This window comes from Pangasianodon hypophthalmus, chromosome 10, assembly GCF_027358585.1.
Source record: "Pangasianodon hypophthalmus isolate fPanHyp1 chromosome 10, fPanHyp1.pri, whole genome shotgun sequence".
NCBI lineage: Eukaryota > Metazoa > Chordata > Actinopteri > Siluriformes > Pangasiidae > Pangasianodon > Pangasianodon hypophthalmus.
The window spans coordinates 20,498,883-20,523,912 of NC_069719.1; the positions used below are offsets into that span (position 1 = coordinate 20,498,883).

Here is a 25,030-nt window from a genome sequence, read left to right on the forward strand (position 1 = left end):
ATCACATAATAACCTAGTGATATATGTATATAGTTATGGTCATAGGTTTACATGTGCCTTGAAGAATCTGCAAAATGTTAATAATTTTAAAAAATAAGAGGGATCATAAAAATTGCATTTTTTAAAATTTTTTTTTTTTATTTAGTACTGCTCTGAATAAGCTATTTCGCATAACAGATGTTTACATTAGTCCCCAAGACACAATAATAACTGAATTTACACAAATTAACCAGTTCAAAAGTTTATATATGCTTGATTCTTAATACTGTGTTATGATGATCAACGACTGTTTTTATGTTTTGTGATAGTTGTTCATGAGTCCTTTGTTTGTCCCGAATAGTTAAACTGCCAACTGTTCTTCAGAAAAATCCTCCAGGTCCTGCACATTCTTTGCTTTTCCAGTATCTTCTGCATATTTGACACCTTTCTAACAGCAGCTATATGATGGTGAGATCCATCTTTTCACACTGAGGACAACTGAGGAACTCATACACATCTATTACAAAAGGTGCAAACATTCACTGATGCTCAAGAAGGCAACACAATATATTAAGAGCCGGGGGTGTAAACTTTTGAACAGGATGATTGGTGTAAATTGTTATTATTTTGTCTTCTTGGAAACATGTACATATCTTATGTAGCTTCTGAAAGGCAGTACTAAATGAAATGAAAATTTGACCTTTTAACATAACAATAATAACAATATTTTAATTTATGAATGTTTGTGGATATGAACATGTCAAACACTCAGCAACAGTTCCTGGGACATTTGGGCACACTGACTTTGTTAAACAGAGTGATGAAGACTTCCTGGTGGTTGCTCATATCAATGCCTCCATAAAGCCTCAACAGTTCCTCCTCATCCTCAGCCATGGCTTCCTCAAATGCCTCACACTGGATGATCAAGTCTTCATCCTCCTGCTCTCTGGAAAAAAAAAAAACGTATGCAAACAAGCAAGAAAACAGAAGTTTGTTTCATCAGAATATTTGTTCTGTTTTTTTTTTGGACATGTTTGGAGGAAATCAAGCACGAGCTGATATAAATGCAATAACTCGATATTAAACTTACCTCAGCTTCGGCAGGAGGTCAAGCAGCTGTAAACCTGGTAAATAAAGGTAAAAAATAGCAAATAAGTCGTTCTCATAAATCTTTCACAAAGTTGTGACTTTAGAAACATTCTTGTACTTCAGTAAGCGAAACGCAAAGGGCGGACAGTTAGTTAGTTAGTTAGTTAGTTTGTTTGTTTGTTTGTTTGTTTTTTCCCTTTGGACGGGATTCAGCAAGGACACAAAGCTGAGCGTAATTAAGGCGCGAGGCCTCATTAACCAATCGCCAACAAGGGCTGCGTTCCAAACCGCATGCTACCGTACTAAGTAGCATGCCAATGTAGCACTCTAACCACGCGTGCTATTTCACTTGCTATGTAGTGTACTAGGGGTAGTAGTTTGAGCGTAGCCGCGCTTTGCTCCGGACAAGCTTTCTTTCGATATTCCTACTTTATTGTTGGGGGTAATTTAGGGCAGACTACGTATTGGCTACTATATCATTCGTTATATAAAAATGTTTTCTTATTTATACATGATAATCCTATTACGGAATTTAAGAGAATTGATACACAGCACAGAAAACAGTTCAACTAAGAAATAATGGTGTGGCGTCCCAACACATACTGACAATGCGTTAAGTTTTTTTTTTTTGATGTAATAGAAAATTATCCCAAAAAAAAAAGTTTATCCTTGTTCGCGTTTATTAAATGTCTGGAGTCCGTAGACCAGACATAGACTAGAGCAATTTCCGGTGCCTTAACTTATGCTGCCTTCACGCTGCCAAATCAGAATTCTCGTAAATACGAGTTTCCCACTAGGAAGTTGAACATAAGTAACCCCTCAAGTCGTAATTCCGTCTGGGAAACTCGGAGATAATTTTGATACCCGAGTTTCCGAGATGGTAGGAGTCCTAAACTTTCAACATGGCGGAGGAGAGTTCACTTTCTGTACTTTTTTTCTGTACGACATTTTTCTAAATGCAGCTACTGTTAGCGCTTACCGTTTTTGGTCATATTCAGCAACTATTCTATGCATGTTGTACATTTGCATACCATGAAAATAGTCTGTATTTGACCATAATTCTCATCAGCACGCTAGTTAACTGAGTAATATGTGTTATGGTGTCGAAATAAAAGTAAAAGAAAAAAGAAAAATGTATGAATGACCCTGGCGTCGTCCATGTTTCATGTTCTTTCCGACAACAAAGCTTGTGAACACGGCATACTCGTACTTTATTTCTGTCTTGTTTTTGCTTCAAAGTTTGTAAACTTTCTGGGCCACGGTGGCTTAGTGATTAGCCTCGCACTTCCAGGGTTGGGGGTTTGAATTCCACCTCTGCCCTGTGTGTGCAGAGTTTGCATGTTCTCCCAGTGCTTCAGGGGGTTTCCTCTACTCTGGTTTCCTCCCCCAGTCCAAAGACATGCATTGTAGACTGACTGGCATTTCCAAATTGTCCGTAGTGTGTGCGATTGTGCCCTGCGATGGGTTGGCACCCTGTCCAGGGTGTCCCCCACCCCACCTTGTGCCCTGAGCCCCCAGGGATAGGTTCCAGGCTCTCCATGACCCTGTGTAGGATAAGCGGTATAGAGGATGGATGGACGCATGTAAACTCATTCTTCTTGTTCTACTGTGAGCCTGGCAGGATGATAAGGATGGTGAGTACTTCAATGCCTTCATAATAGATTTTTTAAATAACATCTGCTCAGCAAAACCAAACACCTAGTCCTAAAGGACAGATGCCAACTGTTCTGGTTTGAACCAGTTTTGTTTTCCATCATCCCGGTCATGCTCTTGTTCACATGTAATAGACAGGTGATGATTTTATGAATATTCATAATGGTGTTATAGGCTGTACCAATCATTAAATGATTAATAATATATGATAATATACTGTATCTTAACCTAATGATTTTGCTCTGTTTAGTCCCAAATTAATAACATGGAATCACAGAGAGCCAGAATAAATCCTCTGTCTAATGTTGCTGCAAGCTTTTCTTCTGTCTTGGAATAAAATGACTTGTGATTTGGATTTGAAGACTCTGTAGGCCACATCATTTTGGACACCACAGATGTACAAACGTATATGTGTGTACCATACCCCCCCTTATCATGAATTTGTTCCTGAAATCTATAAAGCCTTCCAATGAGTCCAACATTTTGTGATTACTGGAAGTGTAAAAACTTGGTCTGTGTTCATAGTATTGAGTTAAAACACAGTGTTTGTAGAACCACAGTTACATCTGTAACTAGTGTCACCTTGTGACTGTGACCTCACATACGTAGCCTATATGAGGAGCGGAAGTGCTCAGAAATCCTTAAAAACAATAGGAAAGAGACACCTTCTTCCATATGACACACACTAAGGACATCTCCTGGGTGGCACTAAGAGGAGTGTCATTGGCAGACATTTGTGAGCATGGTGTTCACCATCACCAGACTGCTGTTGTCATTGTGAAGGGTTGTCATCACACCCCATATGGTCTGTAGTGAGTCTGCGTCATTCTCAGTAGAAAAGAGCACTGGTGCTTTGAATGCGTCTCATGTTCAATAGAGTACACTTATGGGACTTTGAGCCAGTCTCTTCCTCAACTAAGATCAACATCATCACTTGAGTGTTTCTCAGCTCACCTCACCTAGAACGCAGTAGCACAATCTGAGTAGACTCAATATAATACTCAGTGCTTAATTGTATAGATTATTTAGAGTATTAACAGACTGAGTGATTCTCGTTACCTATAGAGAGCAATGTCAATAGATGAGTGACTTTTGTGCTCAGCAGAAACTTATTCTTCTTAATCTACTGATCTTATTTAAGATTCATATTCTTAAAGAAGATCTGTATGAGTACTTGACTGGAGTTCACCCTTCACCCTCCTTAAGAGGGAGAAATATTAATGCTTTGAGCTGTCATCATTCCCCATAAAGGTAGGATCACTTATTGTAAGTGCTGTCCACGGAATACACTATCTGGCGAATGCATCAGGAAGTGTTATGAACCCTCAGGACTACTTTGATTACTGGTCTCCACTAGTTCTGAAAAAATGTGTGGAATGTAAGGAAGGCAGGTTGTGTATGTAAATGTGGTTCTATGACAAAGTGGAGGAATGCAATGGCTTCTGGGCAACTTGAGTTGATGAGAATGGCCAGAGGACAAACGTGACATAGCAGGGGCATTTTATAGGCTACACACATGAGGTCATGGTAAATAGGTGATGACTTTGCTATTAGTACTTGGCTAGAAAACAGCACATGGGGTAGAGATTCTACTAATTCCAGAAGAAAACCACCCTGGTGGTGCTCCGCTTAGTCATAGTATCATCACTGCAAATAAAACTTACATATACGGCATTTGGCAGACACCCTTATCCAGAGCGACTTACAGTTATCTCATTTTTTATACAACTGAGCAGTTGAAGGTTAAGGGCCTTGCTCAAGGGCCCAGCAGTGGCAGCTTGGTGGTGCTGGGATTTGAACTCTCAACCTTCTCAGAAGTCCAACGTCTTAACCACTGAGCTACCACTTCCTTAGTACTTACTGGTGTAAATATACGTAAGCTTATCTTTTCTGTGAGACGTGCTTGATACAGATAATGTGCTCATAATGTGCTCATGTATATTGCATACCAATGAATTCTTTGCGCATCTTGTCCCTTTGGCGCAGGTCTTCAGTGCTGAAGATGAGCGCGTTGATGAAGCTCAGCAGTGTCACCATGTAGTGCACATTATCTGTGTTCTGCAGTTCATTCAGGATCACACTGAAGCGGTACTGCTGCATCTTTACAGCCTGTAAGAGAAAAATAATGCTCACTATCTAACATGCAGCTGCTAAAACCACAGCCTGCTTTTTTTTTTTTTTTTTTTTTTTTTTTTATAATAAAAGTAGAAAGTAGAAAAAGTTTACGTTTAGAGCATATTTAAATATATTTATAATTTATAATTTGTGACATCTGTTTTAGCTCTGCCAGATGTGAAGCCTCCTTCAAATGGTTTGACTTATGTTTTGGATGGTAGGAAATACCCATTTTATGTGTTATTTTGTAATTTATCTACAAAAAAAACCCAGAACATTTTACTTTTGCACTCAGAAACCAAGAAAGTTGCAAAGCTTTGCACTCGACTGTAGGAAAAACAAAAAAAAAAAGTAATTTTTTGAATACTGTATGCTGCTCTTGTGCAAATCTGTGACAAAATACTCCTTTTGACATCCTTCTTTCTCACCCTGTTTCATCCGTCACAGCGATATAATTTATAGGATAAAGATTTGGACAAAATCTTTGACTGAAACTGCTCATTAGCATTCTAAATAGCATTCAGAGATAGGACGCCACTATGTACTATGCACAACACTTCTAGACAAAAGGGTTCTTCATGGGTCCTTTGAATGCTTAATTGTTCTAGCATTGAACATTTTCTGAGAAACCTTCTGCTATAGAGTCGTATATCTAACTTTTTTCTCCTCTATACTCTTGGCAAATTCCCACCAACCAGCCATTTCTCCTCTATCATATGATAGCTACCAACCAGGGAGGGTGAAGACTAACATGTGCTCCCTCCAAGACATGTGAAGGCAGCATCACAGGGCATAAGCAGCACACAGCATAACACACTTGGAGGAAGATGCTATCCGCCCTCTTCTGCACACAGGCATAAGCTAACATGACTGGCTAGTGTTGCTGTGAGTAACAGGGGAGAGAGACTGTGTTATCCCCCCATGGATGGCTATGGCATTGCACTCATGATCTCCAGATGATAGCACGAACACTCTTCTGCTGTCCTACCCAGTCCAGGGTTCTCAGGACACTGTGAAGATGCTACTGACTCACAATCAACATTTACTTCGTTCATTCATGGGTGAGTAAAATTACGCTGGTGTAACTAATTGCACTCTATCAATATACATACACATGAGGACATTTTGGAGAAGTGGATCTCAACCCATTCCTTGAGGACTCTAATTCACATTTTTATTTGGTTCCAGTTCCTCATACTCTTAATGACAAATGTTTCCAGTCTTTTTTTTCTGTGTGGCTCAGGTGCATTTGGAGTAGAATAAAAAAAAATTAACTGGCTGAAAAAAACCTGATCATGTGTTATAAAATACTGATAATTGAAACTTGCTTTATAGTGATCCAGAGAGTCCAGGGCCAAGGTGTATCCTTCTGCAGCAAACATGCTGAGGGCAGCCAGCAGCTCAAACACCTGCTTCTTCACCATGATATTGGATGTATCCAGAGCTGGAGGGATCAAACCACAAAAAAACACTATTTTAACCCTCACTTTTAACACCATACTTTTGTATGTTCATACCACATTGCTCTTGTTGCCATCTTTCTGTTGTGACTGACTGGATAATCTATTAGCAAATCTAACCTGGAACCTATGACAGAAAAAAACAGCTAAATATGTGACTGCTCTTAAAGCCAGGTCATTATATGAGACCATGCATTTGATGTTTCCTCACACACTCCTAATGGAACAGTATATTTAGATGAATTTGAAAATACTTTGCAATGTGTTTTGTTGACAACATGGTGGTGCTGCAGGTAGTGCTGCTGCCCCACAGCTCTAAAATCTTTCTGTTTCATCCGGAGCTGGGTTACTGTCTGTGTAGAGTTTTGCATGCTCTCGCCGCCGCTATTCATTATAACCGCGCTCTTGCTTGTGCGATATTGCTTACATGTATACTACAGAATACAGTATATCAAATGGGGTACTTATGTTGCAGTGGACTTGGACCATCTAACGGTCTCATAATGATGTTTTCTTTTTTCGCTTCCAACTTTGTCTCGCCTTTGATGAATAGTTTTGTAACAAAGTTTTGGACTTCTGTTCTCAGTTCACTCAGTGATTTATCAAGTGCTGAAGTGAGCACAGTGCTAGCCCAGAAAGGTCAGATCTTGCTTTTTCAAAATATTGTGCTCTTGGTATACAGAGTGAGGTTAATTATAGCACTTCTGTATACAAATAACGGGAACTTTAAACTCTCTCTCACTCACTTTTTCTGTAATCACTTTATCCTGGTCAGCGTTGTGATCCAGTGTCCCATCTAGAGTGTATTACCGCTTCATGCCCAGTGTTCCCGGGATAGGTTCCGGATCCACCACACTCTAGATGGGACACTGGATCCGGAACCTATCCCGGGAACACTGGGCATGAAGCGGTAATACACTCTAGATGGGACTCCAGTCCATTGCAGGGCACCGTGCACACATATACATTCACACACTCATTCACACCTGGGGCAATTTATCTTGGCCAGTCCACCTACTGGCATGTTTTTGGAAGGTGGAAGGAAAGCAGAGAGTGTGGAGAAAACCCATTCAGAAATGGTACAACCCATATGGAAAACATGCACAATAACTCGACACAGACAGTAACCCGATGGCTTTTATTATTATTATCCATTGACCATTACACAGTGAAATGGAAAAAAAAAAGTTAGCTCAGATTCCATAGTGGGTGACACGCAGCACAGCGGGTAGCATTACTGCCTCACAGGATCAAACCATGGATTCTGGAGCTGTGAGGCAGCAACGCTCCTCTGCTGGATAATAATAATAAAAGCCATAAACTTACTGAAAGACCTACATAAGAATGGATTATTCCATCCACATTATCTTAAATTGGCTACTATGTGATATGATGAAAAGAACTTAAAAAAAAAATAATACTAGTTAAGTTTGGCTTTTCATGCAGATCCATCTGTAAATTGATGACTCCACATAAATAGTTCTGGCTATTTTTATCAGAAGTGCAGCAATACTAAAAATATATTTTCCCAAGACATACAATACAATACTAAAATGTTGTACCTTGTGAGAGCTTACGCACGTAACCCTCATTTTCCATGATGAAATGGATCCCTATGGATGAGTTCATTACTGCCTTGACACAGTTGACGCAGGTGAGCTGGAGCAGTGCATCGGTGATGCGCGAGCAGCCGCGACCCGAGAGACGGTCCAGGGCCTCCAACAGCAGGTCGAGGCCTGACAGTTCGAGAAACTGTACCATCCATGCCTGATCACTGCCCTCCAGCCGCTTTTTCAGGCCTGAGTAGTTCACCACGGTGGGCACCTGCAGCAGGCGGATGCACAGCTCGGGTTCAGCATTCTCTAGGTTGGCCTCCTGTGTGCTTGAGTCAGAGTCCTGAGATGAGCCCAGGTGACTTTTCACTACCGCCCATTTCTTCTGCACTCTGTCTGACTTCACTGACATGATGAAGACGATTCAGATGATGATGGAGGAAGAACTGTCAAAAAAAAAACACACACACACACACACAAAAACAGATCAGGTCAACTTCCTGAGCTGACTGAAATGAGGCTAGTTGTAAATCTTATAGATAAAATTTCAAGAATCAAAAATAGTTGATTATGGAGATTATGATGATTAAGGTTCTTCATGTCAACTATAAATCCATTTAAAATGTCTTGACTATGATACATTTTCGATACAGCAAAAAACCATTGCCAGGAATATGTGCCTTAGATTCCGTTTTCAACTGATTAAACAATTATACAAAAATTTAAAGTTAATAATGACCAAGTGTTTATTTGATCCATTTAGACTCTTAGCAGCATACAACAAAACAATAGCTGTTCATTAGAATGTAACAAAATTAAACAAAGCTCATTAAACATTAGCTGTCTGGCCAGTCTTTTGCTGGTGTGCAGAGTTGGCAGGTCTAATTTCCACTGTGACTACATCCCAAAAACCACACAAAAATACTTAAAACTAGATCAAAAAGTTCAGGAAGTGGAAAAGGGAGACCCATTTTTCTTTTTTTTTTCAACTCTTTGGGCCTCAACTGATTTAATTTTTCCATTTGTTTCAAAACTCATTTTTGTATAAAAACTGCAGCCATGGCAACCCTGCTGTAACCCTCAAGGAGGTGTGTCTGCAGTCAGGCATCTCTCTGAAGCTCAGATGTGCTATGAGCTTCCCAACTGCTGCACTGTTTTCTTTACTTTTTAATTAGCGAGGGAAATGCTGTCAAAAATCAGAGATAGATTGGGCATTTTCATATATGTGATGTCAGCACAGACAGAATAGCTAGTATACTATGATGCTAGTATACTATATCTATGCATGCATAAAAGTGCAAACCCTATAGCCACTCCTGATTCTAGATAAAGAGGTGGGAGTATGGGCTTACTTTGTTCAAATATTAATGTAATGTAAGAAGTGTTTTATGATAAATAGCCTGCTTTATTATGTAGTCTGTTAAAAGTATTGTCTGATATGCAGATATACCAGGGGTGCCCAATCTTATCCACAAATAGCCGGTGTGGGTTCAGGTTTTCAATCAATCAAGCAAGCAGGAGCCACACCTGATTCCACCTGTTTAATCAGCTGATCTTGGCTTTCAGTAGACTCAGGTGTGGCTTCTCCTTGTTTGGAATGAAAAACTCACACACACCGATCCTTTCTGGATAAGATTGGACACCCCTGTTCTAGACAATTGTATGCTTCCCTAAACTTCGTGGCAACAGTTTAGGGAAGACCCACATATGGGTGTAATGGCCAGTTGTTAACATACGTTTTACAACATATACTGTATGCTTTTGCAGCTAAAATGAGTTTAAAAATTGGCCAATGACACAGCTAGCTAATTATAGATTGAAAATTAACATAACTATTGGTTTGAGACCTGTTACCTTTCAATTTTGGAACATTAGTCAAATACAGTTTTCTTTATATGTACATTAGGTCTTCTTCAATCACATAAAGTAGCCAGTTATATACAGTATATATGCTGTAGATAACTAGCTAGTACAGTTACTAACTTAGTCCTTGTTACTAACTAAATACTAATAAAGTCATACCTGTGTATATCAGGGTCAGAATGTCTCCCAGTGACAGAGACTACAGCAGCATGTTCACAGATGAGATATTATATAAAAGGATAATTTAGGTTTTCCTAATATCTGTTCACATACTGTATGTAAGCAGATATAGCCACTTTTCAAATAGCGGCTGCAGTCCCCTGATCTGAGTGACTGACTGTCCATCCAGGATGCATTCAGGATTGAAACAAAACTAAGCTGGGGTGCAACTGGAGGAAGTGACAGCTGTGCACATTTGCCCAGTGACATTATGGCTCAGCAAGTCCTCCTGCAAATCTCTGCAGGGTGTACTGTCAGCTGCAGAAGACAAGACACAATACAACACAAATGGAGGGAACACATCTCACACTACTTATTGCATTTGACCAAATTCAGTGTTAATTGTTTTAAATACTGGGAAAGATTTAATACTAAGTCTGTTGTTCCAGAACTAACATAAATTGATTTGGAGGATGCATCTACACAAATGTCCATCCTAACAGGTTAAGACAGGGTCATGCTAATATTTTTGTTCTTTTGCTCTCCTTCACTCCTATGGCTTAGGATTAGGTATAATTTTGTTCAGTTACAGCTACATGCATAATGCCATTTGTATTTTATTATGACAAGAATTCAAATACAAGATGATTTAAGTACAGACCGATCCACAGATCCCCCGGTGTTAGAGCAGAACATTCCAAAAATTCCAACAACGTATTTAAGCAAACGCCACCAGATCTGAATGGGATCAAACAATCTCCCAGGAAAGCATGAACCTTTTGGTAATTTCTGCTTACACAAAAGTAACTGCTTGTATGTACTGTATATAAGGGAGTATTTGATCATGTGAAAGAACCTGACACCTAGAGGTGTGGCTGATGCCCGTTTGCACCACCCAGTTTACAGATTCCAGTAATCTGTACCACTATCTTTCTTCCATGCTTTCTCCAACAGTCAGATGAACCTTCTCTTCTACTTGTCTCTACTTGATTTGTTTTGGACAAGTTGTACTGAGCTCTGATTTCCTTTGTGAAGAATTTAAAGTATAATGATTATCAGGGAACTTTCATGGCAATGGCATGTCTATGTGGAGCTACTCATGCACTCTTTTAACCACCTTATCCTAGTCAGTGTGGTGATATGTCTTCTTGTTACTATGAATAATCTTTTATATGAAGAGGAGTATGATTATTGACTTGGTTAATGCATTTTAGCCTGAATATTTGCTAAAGCAGAAACAATTCATGATTCTACACATGAAATACCTGCTACTTCATCACGCTTGGTTAAGCGGGCAAAAACGTACCATATGATAAAAGGATGCCATATGACCTCATTCCTCTTACTTTAAAGCATGACATCTGCAGCCCAGCAGGACAGACTTCTGACAGTCACCACTGTAACATCAATACCTCATTATACACAATGCGTGGATATAGAAATCCATATTAAGCAACTGAATAATCCTTATACTGACAAACTCCAAGTGGAATTCTAGAAAGGCAGGAGGTTAAGGTATTGGCTCGACCCGTACCTAATGTTATTATCCTGAAATGTACATTAGGATCCCTTCCCTCTTCTGTGGTTGGGACAAAGTACCAGACTAGCTGATTACACATTTGACATAACCTGTTAAGTTGGTTTTCAACATCTGAAAGGACTATGCCTTGATCTAAAAATATCCCTTTATAATGCTTTTGTACTCCATCACATGATTAAAGTGTTTCATGTTTGTCGGTCACTGTCATTGTTGAGTGTCCTGCCCTGCACGAGGGGACAGATTTTACTATAAAGTGACAGCGACATGGTGGTGGAGTCAGCGGCGATATGTGCAAAGTCACAAAGTTAAACTGGACGATTCTTTCATATCTTGGCCTTAAAGAATGCATTTCTGTCGAGGTTTTTTACTCTCTGAAGTTTTGAAGAACAACCTGGCTGAAAGCATTACATTACAGCTGTTTGACCAAAGAGCTAACACGAGCAATAATCAATTCAAGATAATAGCTAATCAATTTTGTTTATCCTTATGCCCTCTATATAGTAACAATATTGTTTTTTTTTTAATATGTTTTGACCAAACTGTGTCTCAGGAGGTTGGACTGTAAAAATGCACTTTATAGAGAAAAACAGTTCCAGATTTGTTGGAAATCTGTTTCTCTAATGAACCTGCCTCGAAGACATGTGTGCCTGTAAGCTATTAAAATGTTACCACAACTAATACAAAAATACCAAAGTGTTGTGTAGAGTAATATTCTACTGGTTTGCAGATAGAAAGCTAAATTACACTTTGCTAATTTATTATACATACAAAGCCAGAAAAATAATAGTGAATGTTTGATATACATGTATAGACATAAAACCTGACATTACACTCCTCAAAGCCACTGCCTCTTTTTTTTCAGCTTATAACCTGCCGTCACACACCGTCATGTCTGAATGATTAGAAAATTACAAGATTATGAGTTGTGGAATTTGGAAGTTTGTAATTACCATACTTTTGACATGATGTAAGTGCAATATAATTATGCTACATCCTTATGCAATCAAAACCCAAAGACTCTTGTCTTTTATAGGAGAAATCTTTTTAAACTGCTACGTTTCTTAAAATATATAGACTCTTAATCCTGTAAACTGACTGGTTGGAGTAGAAGGGAGTTAATTTTTTGGTTCATTTCACAGAAACTCAAGTTCTTAGTCATTTATTCCCTTCATGCACAGGCATTTCCCTAGAATGCTGCTCAGCAGATGTCTCTATTATTCATCCATCCTTCATGTTAGGAATAGAAAATTGTGGTGGGTTTAAACTTTTATTTACACTAAACATGTATATAAAATATTTCTAACAGAATATCAGAATTAAAAACTGTATCACTGCAAACGAGTAACATTTTTTCCCTTAATGGCTTAAGAAAAGATCACGGTCTCATGTGACAGAGCATCATCTCATGACTACAATTTTTGTTCCTCTCTCAGCATTAAAAACGTGACTCATGTGCAGTTGTTTATAAAATATGAAACAATACTCAGCCCTGTTAGGATTGTTAGAATTGTTAGGGAAGTTAGAATTAATGGAATTGGGTGCAAAAAAAAGTATCTGTGTCCTGTATATCCACAGGCATTGTAATGGCTGTGAGCAAAGTGAAAATATTAGCAAATGAGAGTTTGGTGTAAAACTATCCTGCCATTTTGAGAAAGAAGTGGTCATGCAGGAAATTTCATAAGCTTGGAAACGCTGAGCTGTTTGAAGCTAAACTCTACTGCAGCTAACTTTCTGAGCTGACATAACAGATGCTAGACTTCTGACTAGCACTTGAAAGAGGGAAAATTTCTTCTCGCTTCTCTCAGTTAAAGTCCCCTTCTAGACAAAAATAAGCTGTATTTGTTTGCTCCACTGTCCCAAAGTGTGCTTTTTTAGTTACTATCAAAGAGAGAATAATTGACCTTTTTATATTTGCTCTACTCCCAAAGTTGGTGTCTATAAATATTTCATTTTTTTGGCCTACAAGTCCATATTAAGTCACATAGATACCCAGTGTTTATAGTTCATTTTTAGCATTTGAGCATTTTTAACATTTATTTTTCTTTCCCGTCATTTACTGTGTTTTATGGTTTACTCTGTTCTGTCTTTTTGTGGTTATGATGCATTTCTTTTATTTGCTATATTGACACCCCTATTCTTAGTTCAAATAAATTTAACCATAATATACAACTCTTTTGTGTACATTCATTTATTCATCTTAAGTAACTGCTTTATCCTGGTCAGGGTCGTGGTGGATCTGGAACCAATCCTGGGAGCACTGGGTGTGAAGGGGGAATACACACTGAATGCGATGCTAGTCTGTTGCAGGGTACAATGTACACACACACACACACACACACACACATATTCACACACTCATTCAATTTATCATAGCTAATCTTCCTACTGGCATGTTTTTGGGAGGAGGGAGGAACTAGTGAACCCAGAGAAACCTACATGGACGTGAGGAGAACATGCACAGAAACTCCACACAGACAGTAACCTGCTCAGGATCGAACCCAGGACCCCAGAGATGTAAGGCAGCAACGCTGTTGTTTTCATGTACATGCACATTTGAATAAATAAACATGACTAACAGTCTTCTACAGGGTCCCGATTGATCCAAACACTCCATAAAAATTTCCCCACAAGTAAACATTACCGAAAAGGACATTGCATTTTGCCTTAAAAGGTACCAAAACACACCAATCCTTATAAAACTTCATCTTTCGAAGGAAAAGCTGAAGATGTCTATTGGTATAAGGCCTAAAGTAGTAGAAGTTAACCAAAAAGCATGTCATGTAAGCAACAAAGCAACAGCACAGAGCACACAATATACTAAACATCATGTAAACAAGTAAACAGGGTGCTCATTCTGCATATATGATGCTGAGTAATGAGAACAAGCTAAGCAGTGAGCGCAAAAGTCCAGCCTGCAAAGGAATATACTAGCACTTTAGCACCAATGGATTTACTCTGGACAATGAGGTATTTATGGCAGAATGAATGCCAACTATGTTAATTCAATATGAGTTGACCCTGGGTCACCACCACTCCAGTTTTCTCTTCAGTTTAATCCAACAATGGATAATACACCAAAGCTTCTACTGTAATTTTTTCATTCATTCATTATCCACTATATTGTGGTTATAGAATATTTTAATGACACTATGTTAACCACAAAATGTGTACTCATATTTGATAATGTTTAAGCCTCGAGGTAAAAGATGTATGGAACCAGTATAGTGCAAAATGTGTCATTGTACCCAGTATCTCAGTAAAAGGCTTGCTGACTAGAACTATGTGCATGGAACAGGAAGTGTATGCTGAGAAACTGAGGCCTAAAATGACCTATATGACCTTACATATGCATGGGAATCTTAAAATTGGGTAAAGTGGGTAAAGTGGGAAACAGGAACATGCTGTAAATTTAAGTGAGTAAGACTTCCTTAAACAATAAGATAAGCATATGGGGTAACCTGGTGTCTTGTTAAAGAACAGGATACACATGTATGAGAGTATGTTTCTTGTTAAAAACAGGATGTAGAAGAGGTTTCAGGTAAAGGTATATAAGAATGCCCTTCTGAAGAGTTGGGCAGCTTTTGTCTGCAGACAACTGCTCGGCTCTCGGCCCTCCAGAGTGATCTTTGAGCTACACGAATGGCCACAACATGGTCAGGGTCACAGCTGATCTGGAGCTTCCCAGGAGCATTCCAGGAGCATCATGGGAACACTGGGCATAAGGTGGGAATACACCCTGGATGGGATGCCAGTCCATTGCAGGGCACCATGCACATACACATTCACACCTGGGGGCATTTTGAGTAGCCAATCTACCTACTAGCATGTTTTGGGAGAAAACCAGAGAACACAGAGGAAACTCATGCAGAAAACATGCTCAACTCCAGACAGACCACAGTAACCCAAGCTCAGCATCGAACCAGGGACTGAAGTAGCCACGCCACCCACCGAGCCACCCACCGAGCCACCCTCCTCTTGGAATTAACCTAATGGAATTCCATGTTTGTCAGAGGTGCCAATATGTAAACATTAGCTAAACCTTACACCAAACTTATAACACTTCTTCTTAAAAGGACAGGCTTAAGAAGGCTGTCAGTATCTTCGTTAAGCCTAAAGAAACATAGGTTGACCAAGAAGCATGGAATGTAAGTAACAGTACAGAGCACATAATATATTTAACATCATCTAAACAAGTGTGCTGGATTATTCTCCTAAATTAAATTTATCCAATGCAATTTGAGCAAAAAAAAAAATATCACTTGTGAATAACAGCACAAATGTAGTGTTTGACAGCATATAAATACACGAGCATTCTCTTCACTATTCTCTTAAAACATTTTTTCCCTAAGCCTGTGCAAAAAGCATTTTTGTTCCCCTACGGAAAAATGGACGCATGCCAGTTGGCACTTTTGCTCAGCCTGCTTCTCTGTTTCTGCCAGTAAGTGCTTGGTGATGCCCACGCAGAGTGTTACTGCAGCCTCTTTACAGACAATACCTCTTTACAGTGAAAATTAGCAATGCCCTGGAACTAATCATGTGGTTGGGTGCTGGTTCTGGTTCTGACACTGGGTATGGGTGTTGCCTGACAAAGCTTTATTCAAATACACAACAACAGCACTAGCCAAGTCTTGCATTTAATCAAATCTGGCATGTGTTTCCAATTGTTCTGAATTAAACAGGAGTTAGGAACCACCTTTATAATACGAAGTTAATTAGTAACTGCACAAAAGGAATTAGGCTTATTTCTTATCTGCTGAACTGACACTGAAATGCACACAACAGAAAGCATTCATATTCTTTTCAATCACTTATTTAAGAATATTTGGGAGATTAGATTAGACTAACTGGCTTTTGATCAGTGAATTGCTGGTACGAAATAAGAGAGAAATTATAATTTAATTGACACATATGGTACAAACATACATACTTCAGGTAAAAACGCTGTACTTGAGGGCACCACCCTAGTGACAAGGAATGGTCCAGGTTAGTACTCTTTTTTTTTCTCAGGATGTACTCTACTTTCAAGAGGTACTGCTTGCTCAAATGCTTTCATTTTTACAGGATGTAAGGACTTCCATGCACTGCTGAGTGTTTCCTTTTTACGTAGTGGACAATGCTGAAAAAGGAAACATGTTACCATAACAACAAAGTTGTACTGTTTCTCCATTGTGACTCCATATCTCATATGATCCTTACGTATTCCTCCCCTGAAATACAACCACTTGAGAAAAAAACTGCTATTCTTGCATTTTTAATAAGTCTCTCATATCACAAATTAAACATGTCCTGCATGGTGAAGCTGACACTGCAGCAGTGTGTGAGGGCGAATTCTCTCTTGGGTGTTAGCCTACATTACTCTGATCAAACCTTTTTCCTGTCATTTTGTGTTTGTGACAAAGTCTAGATATCAGATATAGATATAGTAAAGATATCGGTCAATTTGGAAGTATTCCCGAGGTGATATCCAATATCCAAGGTTATCTGGCTTCTTTCATCTCAGGAATACTTCCAAATTGACCGATATCTTTACTATATCTATACATATATAACCTAATACACCCACAAGGACAGCTTTTGTGTTATATTGTTCTAGTCAGGAAATCAAGGGAAGATATCTTGGTGCTTGGAGTTAACATTCCTAGTTTGTTTTTTTTCTTCACTGGCTGGTGCATTGGATTAAGGGGATCATGGAAGTTTGTCATGCTTCCTCTGTGAATTACTGTCTTGATAGCACAATCGCAAAGAACAAACGTTAGCCATTTCTCTCTCAAAACCACATAGACGGAAAAGCCATTCAGATAAAGTAAATTGTTATACTGAATCCTACTGCACAGTTTACAATGCACATCTGTTTTACTGACTCAGTATATTCCTATTTTTGCAAGCCCACACACCCTGTTGCATTTGTTTTAGTCTATGTTTGCAAGACCATAATGATGCAATGAAACCTGGACTTTTATTTTCTACATGCTAGTAGTGCGCTGGGTAGCACTGTTGCCATCATGTACAGTCCGGGTTCCTCCCACCAATAAAGAACATGCCAGTAGTTGGACTGGCTGCACTAAACTGAATATGTGTGCATGGTGCCCTGCGATGGACTGGTGCTCCATTTAGGGTGTGTTCCTGTCTTGCACCCAGTGTTCCTAGGATAGGCTCCAGAGCCTCCACCACTCTGACCAGGATAAAGCTGCTTGAAGATGAATGAATGAATTAATGAATGCATAATAATGTCATGATTCTGCAGCTCGTACCTCCAAAGTATTGAGACTTCTGTCACATGAACTGTACTGTAAATTCAGCTGGCCCAAATTTGAAAGTTCCCATTCCCCATGTTTCACAGACACAGTTATACAGTATGTTTGGGTGTTAGTGGCCTATCCTTTATAAAATATTTAGTGCATTGTTGCACAGTGGTATGGATGGATAGTGAGTGATGCCCATTTAACGGACAGTCGCTACATACTTATTTAACACTTTCTGTGTTAATTCCACCCAAGTTTTTAGTACTGTACAGGTAAATTCAATATTTTTTGCAGATTTGCATGGGCCTTGAGTGTGACACTTGCACCTTTGAGCATTCTCAGATTTGCCTGAACCCATACTTGACAGTGTATTCGTTCCTTATTAGACTCTGCTTTCACTCAACTCAATCATCTTCAGGTATTTGTGACATGGAGTTGCATGTAAAAATAATTTTCTATTGTTTTTTTTTTTCACATTTACCTTATTGCTTGTATATTCCTTTCTATTGCATAATTAACTTGCGTAACAGATTTCTTTCCGAAGCACTCAGTCATTGTTTCTAAGGAAATAGTTAATTAAATGAATTCCAAGAAAGGGCAGAGAATAATGTCCTGTTAGACATGTTTAAACGAATCTCTGACAGGCAACTATAAAGGCTATTGCCTTCATATTTAAAATACGCCGCTGAGTTAGCATTTTCAGGCGGCATGTGTTCAGAGTTTAAAGCTTCTGAGACTGGTTTGTACAGTACATGCTTAAAAATAAATAAAAGCCTCTGAGTGAAAGCTTTGTATTAGATTTATATAAAGCTGTACACATACTAGTAATCAAAGGCTGTGAAGGAGAAAACCTTTCCAACATTTTAACTAAAGTTTTGAATCAGTTAGATTAAGCTTATAAACTGCAGTCAGACATTTACTTAATAAAATCAACACACACTTTACTTTTGTCTGAGCCTCTTTCTGCCAATGGTTTTCAGGTTACAACGTAATATCAATCTAAATAGTGGCTACTCCACTATATGAAGCACTGGGGATATTGGTACTATTTTGACATGCTGTAGTATTGCTAGTGTGTGATGTATGTTTCTAGTGAATGTACTAGCAAAGTTAACATGAACTCAAAATGATGACTACAAAAAGACACTGGGAGAATCCCATTCCTGCTGCAAAGCGGAAACTAAATCTTTCTATTTGTCTCCCAAAGCCAAAAGTTTCCATAACCAGTTAGGAAGGTTCATTTTTAGTAGACATCCATCTACTCTCCCACGGTGGTAAATACTGTTGATGATGATCATTGTGATGTTTATCATAGCCGCTATTTTGACTGTAGTTTGGATATAAAGTCTACAAAGTTCAATTTGATTCAGTTCTATTTAGATTGTGCTTTTAACAATAGACATCGTCACAAAGCAGCTTTACAGAAATCCAGATGGATATTTTGATTTAGAGCTAGAACTCTAATGAGCAATCCAGTGGTGAGACTAGTAATGAATAACTCCCTGAAATGACACAAGAAAGGAAACTTTAGAGGAACCAGACTTAAAAAGGAACCCATTCTCTTCTGGATGACATCAGAGAGTGAAATTATAAGTTATTACTCTTCCACAACAGTACAGAGTGAGTTGAAAGGAGCATCGGGGACTACAGCAAGTGAAGTTATCCAGTGGAAAGTGAGTGAGATTTGGGCATATACTGTTTTTAGTAAGTGGAATCTATAAGGTATCCATGTGGGACCATCCATGGTATGGTATCCATGTAGGATCAGAGGTACCACTGCTATGCCAGACTGCAATAGATGCAATGGAGATTGTTGTTTAAACATTTCACACTTGAAAATAATTAATTGAATTTAACTCTCATTGTATTTGTACATCTATACACACAGTGGGCTCCAAAGGCCAGAGACCACTAATGAAAATGCTTCTATTTTGCATTATTTACTAAATTAATACAACAATTTTCATTACAAATTATTTTTAAGACAACAACTTGAGTGAAAAGTAGAATATTGGAAATATTTACATGAATTTCTAGAACCTTCTGTTTCTTTTCAATTTTAAATGAAAAAAAAAGAAAAAACAAACAAACTGATTTTCAATGTGGTCTAACTTTTGGACCCCACTGTATTTATCTGTACAATTATACTAAAAATGCATTTTTGCATATTGCAATTTGAAAGGAATTGTTAGTGCCGGAATATCAGGTGTCAGGATCAGTCATAAAGGTGAAGGGTCAAACAGTGGCTCCTGGCAGTCTTGTGGATTGAATTCAAAACCTTCTGGTCACTAACACAGAAATTTATCCATTGAGCTATATTGGATAGCATTGCCTCTCAATGTTGGTGTGATCTTGGTGTGAAACCTAAACAAATAATAAGGATTCATTTCCTCTAATGAGCTCTACTATCTCTGCTTCTTTTGCACATTCTAAAACTGACCCAAAGTCACACTCCTTTCTCACAGCAGATAGGCACTGAATAGATAATGATGACTGTCACAATCATCAATCATGCTATGGCTTGACTGCTCTGACTGCACTCTGTAGTCTTGTGTTACTCTGAAAGAGTTGCTTTTGATTGAATATGGTGTTGGTATTATTATATCCCACTCTTGAGTTAAAAAGTGGTAATCTTTCAGTTGGTAAGATGAAATTTTCACACATCTCACTGCAGATATTTTTTATGCTTTAACAATTTAATGTCCCCACAAACCAAATTTTCATATTTGAAATTAGAATGAATAGATCTGAAGTTCATTATTCCTATTCATTCGTTATGAAGAGATTGATCACAAGTGAAAATAATGGAGATCCTAGAGTCCTAGAGAAAACATGCTGAGCGAAGTGTGCTTCAATGACTTCTTACTCTTTCACTACATTTTGAAATAACAATGTAACCTTTCACTCCATTACATTTTCTTGAACAAGTTCTCCCATTTAGTAATCCCAGGTCATATGACAGATTTTCCACTAGGAGTGCGTCAAATCTGTTTTTTCCATTTTTTGATACAATACTGATACTCATCCATCTCTGGATGACTAGTGGTTAGGCCACAGTGCTCTCACCCCTGTGGCCCGGGTTCGATTCCCAGCCAGGGAACCAACCCCAGTACATTAGAGTGCACTCCCAGTACTGGTCCCAAGCCTGCATAAAATTGGGGAGGGTTGTGTCAAGAAGGTCATCTGGTGTAAAAACTGTGCCCAATCAAATATGTGGACCAATGATCTGCTGTGGCAACCCCTAACAAGAACAGCCAAAACAACAACTAACACACATCTGATACTGGCCTCCTCACAAAAACACAGCTGAGCAAGTTTCTGTTATGTGAATGTTGCAATGGCTCCAAGACAAGTCATACCTATGTGCAAGATCTTGGTGGTGTCTACATACCATATGTACACAACATTAAGAACAACAGGGATGGGGTTGGAAAATATGTGATCTGACCTGGGGCAGCCGTGGCCTAATGGATAGCGAGTCGGACTTGCAACCTAAAGGTGAACCTGAAGGTTGTGGGTTTGAGTCTCAGGTCCGGCAGGGATTGGGGGGTGGGGTGAATGACCAGTGCTTTCTCCCACCTTCAATACCACAACTGAGGTGAGTCCCTTGAGAAAGGCACCGAACCCCCAAACTGCTCCCCGGGCACCGCAGCAAAAAAAAAAAAAAAAAAGGGTGTTCACGGTGTGTGTGTGTTCACTACTGTGTGTGTGCACTTGGATGGGTTAAGTGTTCCGAGTATGGGTCACCATACTTGGCCACGAGTCACTTCAAAAAAAAAAAAAAAAATTATACCAATTTCAGACCAGACTCTGATACCTATACTGAGTATGACTCCTTGATGGGCCACATGTTATCAACAAATAACTTGATAAAGCATTTTGCAAAAATATATTTGGCGTTTTGATACTCGTACACAACACGTTCATAGTGACCATGATCCTAATTATTAGAGTGATTTCTTTAAATGTAAAATCTAGAGCAGGGGTCATCAGAAGGGGGCAGTGTATTTGACTGGACCAAACTGAGCACATGAAAAAATGTAGCTGATCACCGTCTGAAAAACTGCCCATAGATCAGCACCTTTACTTTTCTTTAGTTTTCTTTTTTAGTATATCCTATGTTGTGGCTTACCCAATCACATGCAATTATGTATTTAGCTCACAGGTTCCCAACCTTGGTCCTGCAGCATCCCCTGTCCTTCACATTTAAGTGTTTTTCCCTACTCTAACACACTCACTTCAACTAAGGAAGCTGATTAGTTGAATCAGGTGTGATGGGAGCAGGGAAGACATTAAAATATGCAGTGCAGGAGGCCAGTACCAGTGTTGAGAACTTGTGATTTAGCTGAAGGCAGCTCATAGGGACCACAGACTAGCTACAGTGCTATAGACATTAAGTCATAAAGTTAAGACATTAACTGCTATAGACATTAAGTCAGAAGAGTTTTCGCAGACTGTGATAGATTTTGTTTAGCGTCTCTGGTCTGATAAGAGAACCAATGACATGGCTTGATTAAAAACGAAGTCGATCACCAAATCATAGTGTAAAGACAGTGGTAGCTCAGTGTTTAAGGCATTGGACTACTGATCGGACGGTTGTGAGTTCAAGCCCAAGCACTGACAATCCACCCCTGTTGAGCCCTCGGGCAAGGTCCTTAACCCTCAGCTGCTCAGTTTTATAAATGTAATGTCCTTTCACTTCTGTAAGTTACACTGGATCAGGGTGTCTGCTAAATGCTTTAAATGTAAAAACAACTGGTCAGAGAAGTATGTGTTTATTGTCACTGTGTCAAATTCAAAATGGTCTCATCTGTTCAGAGTCCATGGCACTAGTTAAAAGTGGTAACGTGACGCAGCACTATGAAACAAAATATATCCACTTTAAAATTTCTGAACGATGTTAATTAATCATTAAAGATTATGCATTAAAGCGTAACTGTTGTTTCCCTCCAGTCTTTCTAAGAATAAGAGACTTCATACAACTGCATCTTCACAAATTTTAGTTAAATACTCCTTATCTAGAGTGTTATACCAGTGGACAGTTTCCTAATGTGGGAGTGAAGCAGCTGGAAGTCAGGCAGAGATCACGTGACCACTGATGTGAGGAATGTGTATATATACTGATATGACTCAAGCACACACTGAACATGTACAGTAAGACACTACCCAGATGATAAATACCGAGTTGTCGATTTGTTAAAGATTAAAGATCTAGGCAAGATCTAGCCTACATGAATATATATACTGTAGATCCTGAGAAAGCCATCAAATACATGAAATCAGACCAGTGGTTACAAGGAGGCTGAGAGAAACCTGAACAGCTGCTGCAGATGTTTTTGCTGGTTTTCCATGTACAGTTCTGCTGTTTCTGTCCACAGGATACTCATTTAGGTCAAAGTCATTATGATGATATTCTGGCTATATATATATATAACCTACTATTTCCAGATGACCAGCTCTAAAGTCTCTACAGGACACTCTTATAATGGAGTAATGTAAGAAATATGGCGAATCTGAGGCATGTCGGGCTCCACTTTTTCCAACAAAAGAGTCTAACTTCGGAAAGCGCCATGAATCGATCAATTCTTCCATCGACATCAAGATGGAAGGCGAGAATAGACAGACAGGCTTACCTCTGTTTCAGTACCGTGTTTAACCCCTTACATCCACATCACAGCAGGCTTACCTCTGTTTCAGTACCGTGTTTAACCCCTTACATCCACATCACAGCAGGAGAGCTCCAGACGCGTTTATATCGCTACTGTGATGGAGCGCAGATGTGAGCCCATGATTCATACTGTAGTCTCACACACACACAATATCTCTCTCTCTCTCTCTCTCTCTCTCTCACACACACAATCTCTCTCTCTCTCACCCCCACACCCCCACACACACACTCTCTCTCTCTGACACACACACACACACGCGCGCGCACAATATCTCTCTCTCTCTCTCTCTCTCTCTCTCCCCCTCACACACACCCACAACCACACACACTCTCTCTCTCTCTCACACACACACACACACACACTGTCTCTCTCTCTTTCTCTCTCTCTCTCTCTCTCCCCCTCACACACACCCACAACCACACTCTCTCTCTCTCTCTCTCTCACACACACACACACACACACACTGTCTCTCTCTCTTTCTCTCTCTCTCTCTCTCTGACACACACACTCTCTCTCTCTCTGCCTCTCTCCCTCACACACAAACACACACACACACACACACACTCTCTCTCTCTCTCTCTCTCTCTCTCTCTCTCTCTCTCTCTGACACACACACACACACACAGAGTTTTGGTCACTCCACCCTCACTGGAAATGCCGGCTCATCAGGAGCTGCTTCCTGACCGCTGGTGTACAGTGTGTATTTGTGTGTGTTCTTGTTTTTATATCTTGGTGGGTCCAAATGTACCCACAAGATTAGGAATATTTGACAGATTTGACCTTGGCTGATCCCCACAAGAATAACGTTTTTTTATAATAATGAATAAATGATAATTATGAATAATGTTTTTTTTTTAAACCCCAAAAACGTAAAGCTATAGACCTATCATCAATTGGCTTAGTAGGAGAAATGTGTGTGTGTGTGTGTGTGTGTGTGAGAGAGAGAGAGAGAGATAGAGAAAAACGCTCCACTGACAAAAATGTAGCCTAAAACTATGTACATATGCATGGTGCTGAAGGTGTTAGTTTATGGGGGTTGGTGTACGTCACAGGTAAAACACCAGGCCTGGGGGACAAGCGCCATTTCATTTGGCCCGCATAAACTTGAAAAAAATACTTCTAAGTAGGACACTATAAAATAAAAAAAATATACAAAATAAAATCGCCATTGTTTTCCTTATACAATTATAATAGACATATACAATTATAATATACAATTAAATTGGTAAGTGTGACACACTTGTGCACTTCAGTTGGATGTCAGACAATAGTAGGAGCTGTGATGATACTACAGCGTGTCCCAAAAGTCTCCATACATAGGGGACTATGTATGGCAGCACCACGTCAGTTATGCTTTCGTCAGTGGATATTCGTGGACGTCCACTTCTAGTCTTGTTGAATTTGTTAATAAGTTTGTTAATAATAGTGTCGTGTCTGATGTGCTGGCCATGTTTCCTGTTAAAGTCCATCGCAACCTTGTGAAAGCTTCCAGATCCAGCCATGAGAATGATTTCAATACGTTCTTCTTTTGTCAAAGGCATTCTTAAAGGCTATTAAAAAAATAATAAACTAAGTATGAAATATTTTGGAAGACAAAAGGATTAAAAGTGCTAAAAAGTGTTAATTTCCCCTATGTATGGAGACTTTTGGGACATCCTATAAATTGTTTTTTAATCATTTCACAATTTACCATCAAACAATCTTTCCA

The 25,030-nt window shown here is 39.1% G+C and overlaps 1 protein-coding gene across 1 annotated transcript; it reads right to left on the reverse strand.

The window, feature by feature from the left end:
• Positions 1–1,065: 1,065 nt before the first annotated feature.
• Positions 1,066–23,573, reverse strand: inf2 (inverted formin 2). Its single transcript, XM_026919034.3, has 5 exons — positions 23,340–23,573; positions 7,859–8,295; positions 6,165–6,280; positions 4,671–4,830; positions 1,066–1,103 (listed from the first exon to the last, which is right to left on the reverse strand). The coding sequence occupies exons 2-5, from the start codon at positions 8,259–8,261 to the stop codon at positions 1,066–1,068; spliced, it is 717 nt and encodes a 238-aa protein (XP_026774835.1). The 5' UTR covers positions 8,262–8,295; positions 23,340–23,573.
• Between the last annotated feature and the right edge of the window lie 1,457 nt (positions 23,574–25,030).

What these genes read in the sequence shown, in the direction of transcription:
- inf2 (XM_026919034.3), bottom strand. Translation starts at nt 8,261, where the DNA reads ATGTCAGTGAAGTCAGACAGAGTGCAGAAGAAATGGGCGGTAGTGAAA. An exon ending in CGTGCGTAAGCTCTCACAAG is followed by an intron (nt 6,281 to 7,858) that starts GTACAACATTTT and finishes TGATCCCTCCAG; the next exon opens with CTCTGGATACATCCAATATC. An exon ending in ACTCTCTGGATCACTATAAA is followed by an intron (nt 4,831 to 6,164) that starts GCAAGTTTCAAT and finishes TTTCTCTTACAG; the next exon opens with GCTGTAAAGATGCAGCAGTA.